General features: G+C 40.4%; 1 protein-coding gene across 1 annotated transcript in view; it reads left to right on the top strand.

The window, feature by feature from the left end:
* The window catches only part of LOC149459884 (complement C3-like), a 230,222-nt gene that overhangs the window by 42,824 nt on the left and 172,822 nt on the right, over window positions 1-14,576 (top strand). Inside the window, exons 8-10 of the mRNA XM_089680584.1 lie at window positions 541-640; window positions 5,031-5,148; window positions 11,847-11,962. Coding sequence (XP_089536710.1) covers window positions 541-640; window positions 5,031-5,148; window positions 11,847-11,962 — 334 coding nt within the window. The remainder of the gene's footprint in view (window positions 1-540; window positions 641-5,030; window positions 5,149-11,846; window positions 11,963-14,576) is intronic.

The raw sequence follows: 14,576 nt of genomic DNA, 5'->3' as shown, positions 1-14,576 counted from the left end.
CTAAAGCAGTAGGCCATAATATAGAATGGGCTAGACAGTCTGGGCCTGTGATAAGCTGTGGTGTAAGGTGTACTGAACTGACCTATTGAAATGAACACATTCACTTGCAACTTGTGATGATCTGGGTATGGAACCCTCTCACCCAATCTGTAGCCTTTGCAGCGTAAGAGGTAGTCTCTCCATTGGGGGGGGGCTTCTCTACACACCCCTCCTCCACCCCTCACCATTCACTTCCTTCCTCCAAAGTTCCCAGGCTTCTCAATACATGTACCCACACCCCTTTTGCAAGCTGTCCTGGGAAATGTAGTCTGATCACTCCCTATCTGAGTGCATAAGTCCTGCTACCAGCATACAAGTCCAACAAGGCTTTATTCCATAGAGTCCAGATAACTGAACTGCAGAACACTGCCATCTTGTGTTTAATTAACATCTTGCAACCAGTATTAATGCAGGGTGTTACAACTATATATATATTATACATATTATATGATATATTTTTTTAACCAAATGCTTCCCTATTTATGTTCTTAATAAATTCAGCTATCTGTTTGGTGAGAATGTAAATGGATATGCTATTGCCACATTTGGATTATACAAAGATTTCATGAAGACTCTGCAGGGATCTATGCAAAGAGAACAGGTATTTACATACGTTTTGCAGCTGAAAAAATAAGAAATACTTTCTAAACTTGGCACAGGCCATGGTGTGTATTATTAGGCATTAGGTATGTGGCTTTCCAGATGCTTAAATTGTATGGCATATGCGTATTAGAATTATGTTTTTCTCTTTAAGCTGATGTTTAACATTCTTTTGCTACCCCTGGTTCCTCCTTGCCCCTCACATTAAAGGGCCAATAAATTAATAAAAAATATCTTTCTGTTTTTGTTACATACTTTTTTGGCCCATCAACATCATCTTTACTTTTGCATGCAATCCAGGCAGATTATGGTTGATGGGAGAGGCTGGCATGTTGCTTTACATAGATTCCTGAAAACAAGAAAATCCACAAGCGATACCGAACATCCATGACTGAAAGAACTAATTAAAAGGGGTGGGTCAGGGACAGTAAGGCTGGGGGGGAAAGTGCTAGATGATGCTGGAAGCCAAATAGGAGGGCTCTATCTGACTTGCAGCAGCTGTTATTGCAAACCATGAGCTTATCAGTAGTAAGCAATTTCAGAACAGTAAAGAAGCATGTAGAACTCTGCAAAATAGAAGGTAAGACTGGAGTTCAGCTTTAAAACCGAACTCCAGGCAAATAGCTAAATGCACAGATGGATTACATTTATTGTAGCTATCACTCAAGGCCACTGATAAGGCAGTATAACTGGTCCTCCTGTAGTTCAACATCAGTTGTATAGTGGGGCCCGGGCACCTGACAAGCAGGAGGGCTGGCTGTACTGCCTTATTGGCAGCCCTGTTTGTACACATGAACAGTGTTCTTGCTTTGGGCAGTGCTGGCAATCCCTTAAAGCAATCACCATATGGATCCCCCTGCAGTGCAACTGGCTTTTACCCCTCTCGCTTCCACCAGCTTTCAGCTGCTTCAGGGGGAGTCACAGAGGTTGTTTCCAGTATTTGGACCGCCTGCTGCTCTGATCACCCACCCCCTTTCTGCTGCTCTGATCCCATTGTGTACCAACTTCTCCTCCTATCCCTCCTGCTGGCTGCAACTGCTGGGGGATGGTTTCAGGATGATGGGGCTAGGGAGTAAATATATCATATGTAACAGCTCTTTACTTTCCTAAATGAACACAGTGAGCAATTGGTACTGATCGCTCCTGTGTTCATTTATTGCTGAAGCATAGTAAAGTGTGTTTACTTTGCATCAGTTTGTGAATGAACAGGAAGCCTCTCTACAGAGTGCTTCCTGCTCATTCATCTGCAGTGTAGTTGCATGGAGACTGCGTAGAAAGAGATTGAGAAATCCATGCCCTAAGTCTCTTTCTTTTATTCAAAAGTGGGACATCACTTCACCAAAGCCCCCAAAAAAGCTTTTAAAAAGAATTAAAAACACATTGAAAAAAAAGGGGGTTCCTTCACACATGCACCCAAAATGTGCCAAGAAAGAGATGTGTTTATGTGCACAGACAAAGGTGCAAAAAAGCAGAGTTAAAAAATGTGAGAAGCTTAAAGCGGTAATAAACTAAAAAACTAAAATATATTTATTTGAAGCTTACCAATCCTTAGATGTGGAGCCTGGATTTGTTTTCTATTTTTAGGCTTTTTTCCTTTATTTTCACCTTGTGATCTGTCTAGTAAATCTCTTATTTTTCAACTTCCTTCAAAAGACCAAGCTGTCCAGACAAAGAGGCAGTTAGAGGGTTGAGAGAAACCATTTACCAATGACAGGAGTGCTTACAGGGATGCTTTCTGAAGTTCAGATTTATTTGTTAGACAAGTCCATCTAAATCTAATTTTAACATTGTCCTCTCTCCAGACTGACAATGCTGCTGCCTAAAGTTGTCTGATTTACCACTTCTTCCAGAATGCAGACACTCTAAGACAGGATGTGTTACTGGCTGTCAGGACTGCCAATAAAGGGGTACTGTAGGCCTTCCTGTATGGGCCCTGTGCCCCATCAGATCAGCAAGGGGCCCAGAGGCAGCTGGCAAACATTGGGAATTGGTGTGTTTCATATGCTACTGTTTGTCAAAGAACAGAGTATTTCCTGTTCATTTATCTCCAGTACAGGTGTGGCTGTAGAGAAAGCATTGAGGAATCTATGCCCTCAATCTCTTTTTCTGTCTCAAAAGTGAAAAAAAATTGGCAAAAAATTATTTATAAAAATTGTAAAAAATAATTTTTAAAAGTTGCTAAAGAAAAGGGCTCATTCATGTGGGTTTTCTGGCCCAACAGTGTAAATGAGCGGTTTGTTTGTGCGGCTGGAGTTCTCTCTTACAAAGTAGGGATGCAGCAGCTGAACAAACACATCTGCAGGTCCTAGATTGACAGGTGTGCAGGTAAGTGGCCATACACCTGCACCCACACACCAGTCAAATTAGGACCTGTGGCTGTGTTCATACAGCTGCTGCATCCCTATGATGTAACACAGGCTGCCTGCACACAGCTCCAGCCAAATAAAAAAAACCTCTGATTCTAACTGTACAGGCCATATCACCCATGAGCCCCAAGAACTCCTTTACACATAGAGCTTTATTTATTAACGCAAAACGGTTTTAGATTTTGCAGGAATTTTGTAAGTTATGCTGTATTAGTGTACACTAATAATGTTTTCGGTGTAAATTAGTAAAAATATTGTTTTGATTATTTTTTTTTTTGGGGGGGGGGTTTTTGTCAGGTAGGCTGTACAGTTGCTGTAACAGCAGCCCTGTTGGCTGGATCACCGGATAGAAATAAAGCCTAAAAAAAGAAAACCTAATGCAGCTACTGCATCTAAGGATTTGTAAGCTGCAATATATTGCATTTTTGTTTTTGGGTTAATATCACTTTAAAGCTGCATGCAACACTTTGCTGTGTTAGTCATGTATAGGGTGGTTGCCCACTGGCATGCCTACATGTAAAGCATGACAACATGTAAAAACAATGTGCTACACTAGTGTGAATGGGGGCTTACAGTAAGTGTGTTTTGTTTTCTTTGTAACATATAACAAAATTTTAGGTTACTGGCGTGCATGTAGACAAGAATTTCTAAATGACTAAATGCAAAAAAAAATGATGTACTGTAAGCATATTTTGTATGCCATATTTATGGCAATGATGAGGGCAATTTTAACTGAAATATAGAGAGGCACCCTTTTCATAAATAGTATTTCTGGTTTAGAACATGACTGCTGCTTGGTTATCTTGTTGAAAATAAAACAATACATTTCCTGGTAACTGGTGTGCATACAGAATAGGTTTTAGGCTCCTTTCACATGCGCAGACCGTCTGCAATCCGATTGCTTAGCAGGGAATTTGTCCACTGATCGCTGCTGAGTAGGAAGATGACAGGTCCGTGACACAGATTACTTTCCTCTATGGGCGGTCGGATGTAAGCAGACCGCCTGTTTGTTTACACCCGACTGCTATCAGATTCTAACTGATCCCCATCCATCTTTTTTTGGCAAATCAGATTGGATTGGATGTAGGAGGGTGTAAACAGACACGTGTCTGTTTATAACCACCACTCCACAGAGGAGAATAGAAGTTCTGATCAGGTCTGCCTGAAGAACTGACAGGCAGACTTGATTGGAACATCCTTCATAACCAGAGGCGTACTGACAACTCATGGGGCCCCCGGGCAATAGGGGATCATGGGGCGCCTGTGTCCTCGCCCACACTCAAACCACACCCAAAAAAGCCTATGAAAGGTACCAGGGGCATCTCATGGGGCCCTCTACTGACCCCGGGCCCTCGGGCAGTGCCTGAGTGCCCAAATGGTCAGTCTGCCCCTGTTAATGACATATTGCCAAAGAACCCTATTTCTTCATGTATATTCTGGCTGCTAGTGGACAATACAGACTTCATTGTCTCATTGGTCAGTACGGTGTGGTCTTTATCGCCTGATGGTGGTTAAACCATGTATATTGAGCACTGTGTGCACATTCTTTGCTGACTACACAAGATAGATAGGGCTTAATTTGGCTGAATCAGAGAAATAGTTTGATTTTCCGATGGATGATTGTACAGTGTTGGCTATTGTATCCTGATAGTCAACACCCATGGCTGTCAAAATACCTGAACGACTGCATCTGATTGCATACAGGTGCTGTTTGTTTTTTCTGCCTGGTTCCTTCACCAAAAGTCAATTGAAAAATTTACTTTTGTCGAGCTGAGTGGTGCTGAGGGGGCCACCTACTTAAGGAATTTTAGCCGATTCAGCAAAAATCTATCGCGTGCGGCTAGCTTTACTATAACAAGTTAGCCATTTCAGCTACATAGTCCTGGATCGCATAGAAGGATTGGCTTTCCTCATACGTATTCACTCTCTTTTTTATTAGGATTAGTCCCTACTGGTTAGTGTAGATTGTACTGTATGTAATATTTTTAAATGACATAAAATGGTGGCACTCTATTTTGCTTATAGATTGTTAATGGCGAAGGAACAGTGACCCTCACTAGAGAACAACTCTTGGAAGGTGTCAGTGATGAAACCGAGCTTATTGGGGTTTCCATATATGTGAATGTGACAGTATTTTCCTCAGGTAAATGCAATATCTCTATTGGCTTTGTATCTGTTACTGAAATAGACATAAGACTCTCATTGAAATCCATTGCTTATAACATATTTGGTTAGTTTTTTTAGGCAGTTGCTGGGTTAGGTCAACTTTTATAAATCTTAAAATATTTCTGTGAAAAAAAAACATATTATGGTTTCATTCAAATTTATAGAATTGTTTTTTTTTTTTTTTCCAAACAAGTTTTATTAAAGTACGTTTGTCAATACAGAGTCAAATATGATCAGACGTCAAGAAGGTACAGGTTCAAATCATTAGATCCAATGATTAGGGTCACATCTTTCTATTTGTTAATGAGCCAGATTTTTTAAATGAGCTGAGAAATGTAAATAACAATAATTTTTGAAATCGCTACAGAAAAGAAAACAAATATATAATGGCTTGAGGGCCCCCCAATTCCGGAAACTGCAATTTCTTGATATAGCTGTCGGAGGTGTCAACTTCCATAGGGCATTATCAAGGTCAACTATTTGCACTGTGGCCAATGTAATCCTCCCAGCATATACTGTAGCTGGACCGATAATTGGGAGATAAAATTCATAAAAAAAAGAAGAGTGGGAAATACGAGAGAGAGAAAATAAGAGAGAGGAGGGGAGAAGAGGGAAGAAGAAATTTAAAAAAAGGGGGGGAAGATTTGGCAAAGAGGTGGATCCACCAATGACATCGAGGCCATTCCATAGGGTATGGTAAAAAGGAAAAGGGACATATATCATCCGCACGCAGCTCAGTATTGCCTGAAAACTGAATGTAGTGTATTCTATAGATTCCTGCCCTTTAGGCAGGGGTGTCACTATCATTGTCTGGACAAGGGGTGAGCGTTGCTACCCGTTGGAACTCTGAAGTTGTTTAGAAATGTTTCCAGCAGGCCCAGGTTTTTGTGAATTCAGAAGGAGAATCCTTAGCGATAGAAATTAGTTCCTCCATTTCAGCTATTTTCGACAGTCGTGTAAACCATTCTACCATTGTAGTATAGAATTGTTTTAATCCACATTAGTGTGATATTCATAAATTGGAATGTACTGTATGTGATAGTGTATGACTGTGGTACTCTTTTGCCAAATAACTGCTTTCTAGCACTTTGGTCCAGCTATCACCAGCTCCATCTGCATGTAGATTTTAAGTATGGTCTATAATTGTGGGTTTCCTCTGGTTGTTCCAAGTTTCTTACACACTCCTAAAACACACTAGTGGATTTTGGTCAAAAATTTTCTTGAGTGCAAGCATGTGGTTAGCAGAACCACTGTGCTGTTAACTAGTAGACCTGGTAAACTATTTTCTGAACAGGGCTATATTAGTACTATAAACACAAAATAAATTAAAACATATATAATAGTTAAAGTAGAACTTCACTTAAAGTGATACTAAACAATTAGTGTGTCATTTACATTGTCCCTTCTCTTTCTGTATATGGATAATGGCACTGTAAATATTCTAACAAAAAAAAAACCTAAGCACATTTTACTGATCAGTATACAGCTGTCACATGACCCACCTCTTTCCCAGCCTGTCTGCAGGGAAACATAAGCAGGAGGAGCTTCTAGTCCTCTGCGACTGGTCACATGTTCAAAATAACAAAAAAAAGCACTTAGGATACAGAGTAAAAGTAAATAATTAATATCAATAACCCGTTTTAAATTGTCATACAAATATATATATTTGAAATCAAATTTTTATTATTTTTTAGCAGTAACATGGTGTGGGTGGATTTCTGTCAGTCACAGGCTGTATCACTCCCTTTCAGCTCATGTCTTAGAACAGGGGTAGGCAACCTGAGAGCCGCAGGACTACAAGTTCCATCATGCCTCTGCAAGTCATAGCTGTAACTGTCAGTTTTGTAATCTTTGCAATGCCTCATGGGAAATGTAGTTTTACAACAGCTAGAGAGCCACAGGTTGCCTACCACTGTCTTAGAATAACAGAGAGGTAAAGCCTCCATCAATCAAGATGTAATACCCCACCCCTATTGTGTTCAGCTGGTTAGTTGGCATGGAGGAGGGGTGGAGTGGGCTGTCATTTACCACTTTGTATATACCCACATGTGTTACTCTATAGTCACATGGTCTGCTCAGATGTGATAGGGAGGAAATGCTCAGCATAGAAACTCTCTGAAAACTGAGCATATGAACTAGCTGCCTACAGATACACTGCAAAATCCCCAACTGCTTTGTGGACATGGACAGAAGAGGGTGATAGAGAACAGCAGGATCAACCAGGTTTTTTTTTGTAGGATACAGAAAACAAATCCCATAGTGACTGAGTATAAACAGCATGTAATGCAGTATTTATTGATAGTTTTTTTATGATGTCAGTTTAATGACACTTTGAATGTTCCACTTATTCTTCTCCTCCACCCCTTTATTGCCTATATTAGTAGTTTTTTTTTCTGGAAGCGGGTAGATTTTTCTAACAGGTACTTGTTCCCACTTTAACAATTCTCGTCAAGATGAGAATAGCAGAAGTTCAAACACCCCCTCCTGTAGCCCCTGGGGAAACATCCTAGTCCCAGAAGTCTAATGTAAATGACCACCATAACAACCTAAGGCGGTATTAAACCCAAAACCAAAAACGTAATATACTGCAGCTTATCAAACATTAGATGTGGTAACTCTATTAGGTTTCGTTTTTAGGCTTTTCCCCTCTGTTTTCACCTGGTGATCTGGTCAATAACACACCTCCTGTATTAGAGTGTCCCCACCAGGGGCGGACTGACCATTTGGGAACTTGGGCACTGCCCAAGGGCCCGGGGTCAGTAGGGGGCCCCATGAGATGCCCCTGGTACCTTTCTTAGGCTTTTTTGGGTGTGGTTTGAGTGTGGGCAAGGACACAGGGGCCCCATGAGTTGTCAGTCCACCCCTTGTCCCCACTCTAGATGAAGGAGCACAGGAGCATCTTTGGACAGCAGCATTGCCAGTCTTCAGGGACAGGATTGTTATATGGGATAGCAGAATTAGATACACTGACTAATTGAAGCCAAACTCAAGCTAATACTTTATATTCAGCTACAGCTAAATTTTTTTTTCCTTTTTGCAATCAAGGTTTTACATAAATAAATAAAACTGATTGCTGTAAGCTTACCTGCCAGTATTGAACGGTTTGTCTCATCCCTCTGATATAAAACTGCAAGAGTGCTTGTTCTTTTTAAAAAAAAAAAAACAGACTTATTGTCTTGATCACAAGATGAAAATGGAAGAAAGAAAGCATAAAAAAGAAAACAAATGTGGCTACCACATCTAAGAATTTGTAAGCTGCAATATAAAAAATGATTGCTTTTGCATTTAATACCTCTTTAAAAAATGTTCTTTTCATCTATTGGCATTATTATAAAAAAAATCAAAACTATATAAAAATCCTAAAAAGGACATTGCATAAGGTGTACAGTATGCACGATGGTGGATGCTGATCAATGGTACAAATTTCACAGAATTTTTTTGTTTATTGTAGCAGTATATATAAATGTTGTTTTGATAATGCTAATTGATTGATTAAAAGACACTGTATGAATCGTTACATTATGATGAAAAAAAAGCTGGAGCTTGTAATTCACACTGGACTTCTAATATACTGCTAATACTATTTTTGTTTAGCAATATTTTGTGCTATGTTTTTTGACACACCTTTTACAGTATGTTATTTTGGGTTTTATTGTAAGAACTGCATCATTAAGTTATATTGGTTTAATTAATTTTGGGCTTTATTAAAAATATTAACAATCAGTTCATGTTCTGACAGTTTTAATTTTGTTAACCAAAATATTTTCGTTGACGAATTGAACACTATTTTGGTCAACTAAAATATGACTTAAACTAAAACAAATCAGATGACTAAAATACGACTAAAACTAAATTAATATTTGATGTAAAAATTAACACTAGTTATACAGTGTATCACAACAGCTAAATCCGTGTCTGTAGTGCATATTCAATAAATAATAACGTTTTAGTTTTTTTCTCCAGGAGTATATAATGAGTTTGGAAATTCTAGAGACTTGCTTAAAAATGCATCACAATATAAAGCGGAGCTTCAGTTAAATAAAAAAAAAAAAAAATCAACAGCTACAAACACAGCCACTCACCTGCCCCTTGATCCAACGGTGTCCTCATTGCAGCCAGGTTCACTGGTCTTCCTCGCTCCCAGGTGCCAGCATGTTCAGTGTGAGCACCCGGCTGTGACGGCTTGCAGCTTTACAGCTGGGTGCCCACTGAGCATGCATGAGAAGCGCAGCACTTTTTGAATGATCCCGTAGTCTCTTGGGACCTGTTACGTGTCCCAGAAGACTACAGGGAGGGAGGACAACTTCAGCTTCTGATCGCCTAGGCAATTGCAGCGGAAGTGGGAGCGGGTACCTGTCAAATTAGGGTGCCCCCTGCTCCCCAAAGGTGCCAATCCATAATGTGGATGAAGCCTTACAGCGGAATCTTTCCTTTTGGGTGGAGCTCTCCATTAACTAAAGCCATTAGATTTTAGTTGACTAAAATTATTTTAGTAGACTAAAATGTACTGGAGATTTTAGTCGACTAAAATACGACTAAAACTAAAACAATTCTGATGATTAAAATACGACTAAAACAGCATTCTAGTCAAAAGACTATGACCAAAACTGAATCAAAATTTGACATCAAAATTAACACTGTGTGCTGACAACAAGCATGCTGATAGCAGATCTCACTACTTGCCATCCTTCACAAATAAGCTCTGCTGGTACAGAAAAATGTGGGATTTTTTTGTACAACACTGAGAGAGTGACCAAACAGATAACATACAGTACAGTATGTAAAAGTATCACATGTTAGTTTATATATAAATGGTAAAAGCATGAAACCTGCTTGGGCTAATAAAATAAATATACAGTAGTGTTATATAGAATATCCAGTGTTTTGTAATAATTTTCTACCTTGACAAGTAACAAACAAGACAAGTATAGCTATAATCTATAAGAACCCTTTTCAACGCTTTTCACATATCCGTTTCCTCAGGACTGAGCCCATACACAGTTGAAAAGCTACTAGATATGAGTCTGTTTAATTTTTGTGCCCCCAAGGTAATACAAGATTAATTGCAGGGAAGAAAACAACACTCAAAACAATATATAACTTTGAATAATATCGAGGACCTTATTAGAAGTAGTCCACTGTGAACCAATGAGCAGATAGAGGGGTCAAAACAAATGTGGATGAAAATGTCAGAGGAGAGCAAGAATAAAGGAGGTGCCAGAATTAGGCCCAAGCAAAATGTCACACCACCAGAGCTGCATCAGCTTACCTGTAAACATCACCAAAAGACTCCACAACCACAATTACAGAACGAAAGGTGCCAGGCACACAGGACACTCGGTGGACAGACTTTGGGGTTGATTAACTAAAGGCAAATAGATTATGCACTTTGTGAATGCAATTTCACTCATTTTTCCTAGAGCTTAGTGAATGTAGTGAAGTTGTTTTTTTTTCTTTGCACCTGACTGGATATTCTTTACAAAGTGAAGCTTCCCCTGATTCATTAAACTAAGTTCTAACTAAGTTAAAATTAGTTCAACTGCACTTGCAAAGTGCACAGTCTACTTGCCTTTAGTAAATCAAAATCATTGCATCCTGTCTCCATTGTGTCCACATACTTATGCCCCCAACAGGGTCTGCCCCGTCACCAAGCACATGGTGGGTGGAGACCCCGCTCTGCATATATGCCGGTGTATCCACCTTAGACTTAAATGGGGTGGACAAAGTGATGATGTCATCATATCATCTGGATTCTGCCTCACATACAGATGTGCTACATGCACACAGCCAGCAGTATGTCAAGGCTGCTGGTGCCACATCACTTACTGTTAAAAGATGAAGAAAACATCTTCATGCAGTGGTCACAGGGAGAAATGCTCCAGTAATGGGGAGAACGCTACATAACAGAAAAACCAGATCAAGAAAATCAAAAGTATACTACCTACATAAATCAATCCCATAGCCATAAAAGGTTCTATCTAAATAGGCATAGCAATGATAAAACAGACTTATTCATTATGGAAAAATTATTATGGGTCATCACATATATGGCAAAGGGGCAAAAACTCAACTGTCCTTTAAGTCCAGAAGTATGTGTGGTTTTGAGATGATCACCTAAGCTCCAAATGGAGAATTTGTTTATCGAAATTACCACTCTGGGGGTGAGGGTAGATCATCTCCAAGGCTAAAAGCGAATGACCATGGAGTTGATAATGATGGATTGGAGCAAAGTGTCTGTCATCCGGACATCTGAGGTTGCAATTAGGGATGCCATACACATGATTATAAATTTTTCCCAAAATGTATACCCTTTTTTTCTTATATAAAAAGCTCAATTTTTTTCATTTTAAAAGGTAAACCACTGCTGGGGTTTGACAGCTCACAAAATGCCCAGTTCTCAGATTTCTGCTATCTGGTAAAATTACATCTTTATCAACAATACATTTGCAATAAAGACACTTGTTGCAATGTTTATGTTAAGGTACATAATACTACACTGTGATATGCATGCGGTAATGCAACTTAATAGAATGTAATAGTTCTAGGGGGCCTTTTTCAGAGACTGCTTACCACCTCATTACCCACCAAAAACGTAATATTTTATTCCTAACACATTTTTCTATTGAAATTAATATAAAATTTACTCTAGTATTGATTACTTATGCTTCATTTCAGAAGGTGACTATGTTCAAGTGCACAAAACCAACATCAGGATTGTCTCCTCACCTTACAATATTGCATTCACCAGGACTCCGACATATTTCAAGCCTGGAATCCCTTTAAAGATTATGGTATAGTAAACATTGTATACGGCACGTGGAAAAACACAAGTTAGAACTGTTAATTATGTTAACATTTTTATATAGACCCTATTAAAGGCTAACCTTAACATTACAATTCCATTACAATTCCACACCTTCCCCATAACCTTTCATTCCATCTGGTGCCATATTCTCTTTTTCCTTCATCTATGGAGGAACTCTCCACCAACATGCACAGTTTATGGAGAATTGTTTTGGCCAAAATAGCAGAAAATTCTTCTATGCCATCTCCTTCAAATCTTTCCATCTCTGATTGCCCTAGCTGCAGCTGCTTCTGCACATTCAGTGGGGGTTGAGCGCACCCTATCCCTTTTGACTGAGTTGGTGCCAGAGAAATCTCAGTCTGTGAATATGACCCCAAAACTCAAGGATACCATTCGGTCCTTGTGGACTCAATATGCACTTGCTTCGACCTTGAGCTACCTGCATCAACTGCCCCTAATATTTACTCAGTTGGGCAATCCTTCTCTTTCAGAGTCTAAGAATAGGTCCTTTTGTGTCACCTAAGCTGCTAGGTCCAAGACCAAGTCTGGGAACCTGTTCTGACACAAAGCCTGAATGTCAAAATCATCCAATGGCTCCAGGCCATTTTGGACACCATGGTCCAAACTTGGTTTCCAGGAGTTATAGGTTAATGCTTTACACATAAACCTAATTGTTGCATCTGTTTCATGGTGATTACCAACATTAAGGTGAGGGTACCAACATACCTGTTACAAATCTAGGGGGAGAAAAACAAGAGAGGATACAAAGACAAAGGACTACAGATATGGCCTGGCAATACTAAGGATAACCAGCACTGTCTCTTTGCCAAATCACTAATCAGTCATACACAAAAGTGGGAAGGAATGAGCCCTGTTACCTGTTACAACATACTTGTTGTATCTTTTATTGTGGGGATAATCTGTGTAACAACCTTAAGGTTATGTGAGTATTCCCACCACAGATCATTCACAACTGTGTCAAGGTCCTACCTTTTCCCAGAGATTGTGCTGCTTCATGTGCTGGCATCCATCTTGGGTTTCTGCAGAGCATGGTGGGAGTCTTTTATGCCTTCAGGCCTCTGAGGTCCATCCCCCAGATGGGTGTGGCTAATTACATATAAGCCTGTGATCCGCACATGCCCTTTGCACTTGTGTCTTGTGTTGCTACAGCTCTGTTCATACTCTCGTGACTCTCCTGGAATCTGACTCGGCTTGTGACTAGACCATTCTCTGTTTTCCTTTGATCTGACCTTCCGTTGCTGAACCCCGCCCGTGACCTGTGATTCTTGTCCACTGTTCTGTACCATTTTGTCCCGTTGTTGTCGCCCCAGCCTGCCTGACTACGCTATTGTCATTCCTACCAGCTACACGCCATTGGCGGCGGCCATTACCGCAGCTGGGGTGTCTCGGGGGCCGCGACCTGGTTCCTGGCTGCGTCAAGTCCATCCCCACCATCAGGGGCTCTGGTGAAGGGCAGCCTGGGACTTAGACTCCGCGCCCTGAGGGACTTCGGTCTGTGGGTGGTGGTTGTCGTCAGTCAGTGCGTTACCCTGCCACATCCCCTGCCCTGACAAACTGACCTTACTGGATTGCCTCTAAAGTTTTAGTCTCTGCCTTGCCTTGGTTCATGTTGTCCAGCTTAATCTCTGCCGTGTTGCAGATTGTGGCTCAGAGTTCTAGCTATCCTTTCAAAGTTGGACCACCTGACTGTAAGATCATCCCATTCAGATTCAGTCAGACAATGCCATGGTTGTGACTTATATCATCCATCAAGGATTAACCAGAAGTCTCACTGCTTCAAGGGCAGCTGAGCAGATTTTGGTCTAGGAGGAATTTCATGTTCCAGCCTTGTCTAAGGTGCACATAGAATAAAATAGAAGGCCCTTATTGTCATTGTATTTACTGCACACCACTCTATTACCTTTTGAACCTTATTTCTATAAGGCTGCTCCTCACTTGATAAGAGCTACTACCATAGTTTTGTCAGCAGATTTAATTAGTATTAGTAGGATAATAGTATTTCAGGCATGGAAAATTCCCAGATGAACTTCACAGTTGTCCATGTCTGGTCCCAGGATAACAGTTTCAGGTGAGGGATGCTGGATGTGGATCTCCTGGCTTCCAGATCCTCTGACCTTCGCTGGAATGCCAGATCAGCTCTATGCCTTTCCTCCTCTGCAAGGTCTTCCTTGCCATCACTACAGGATTGTGGTGGATTCTCTGTAGTTCTTGGACCTCATCAGACTCCTGTCAGAATCTCTGTGGACCATTCCAGATTGTCCAGATATCTTGTCCTGAGGATCAATTTACCAACCTGCTTTGCGATTGTTGGCTTTAACAGTCTGGCTATTGAATTCCAGGTCCTAATGTATAGGGGCCCATCTGATTCTGTTATCCCCAAACTTCTCAAGGCTAGGAAATCTGGATATCTACCTCTTATAAAGTCAACCTTTGTTCCTGGAAAGTGTATTTCAGCTGGTGCGAGGCTAGGAAATTCAATCTCAACAAAGTTCTCTGTGGAACATATCCTGTCTTTTCTACATTCTGGACTGGATGAACACCTGCCTCAAACACCTAGCAAGAGTCACATATCAACTCTG

Source organism: Staurois parvus, unplaced genomic scaffold (assembly GCF_062004578.1).
Source record: "Staurois parvus isolate SC_StPar_1 unplaced genomic scaffold, SC_StPar_1.0 ptg000244l, whole genome shotgun sequence".
In the NCBI taxonomy this organism is placed as follows: domain Eukaryota; kingdom Metazoa; phylum Chordata; class Amphibia; order Anura; family Ranidae; genus Staurois; species Staurois parvus.
This window is presented reverse-complemented; position numbering and strand designations above follow the sequence as displayed.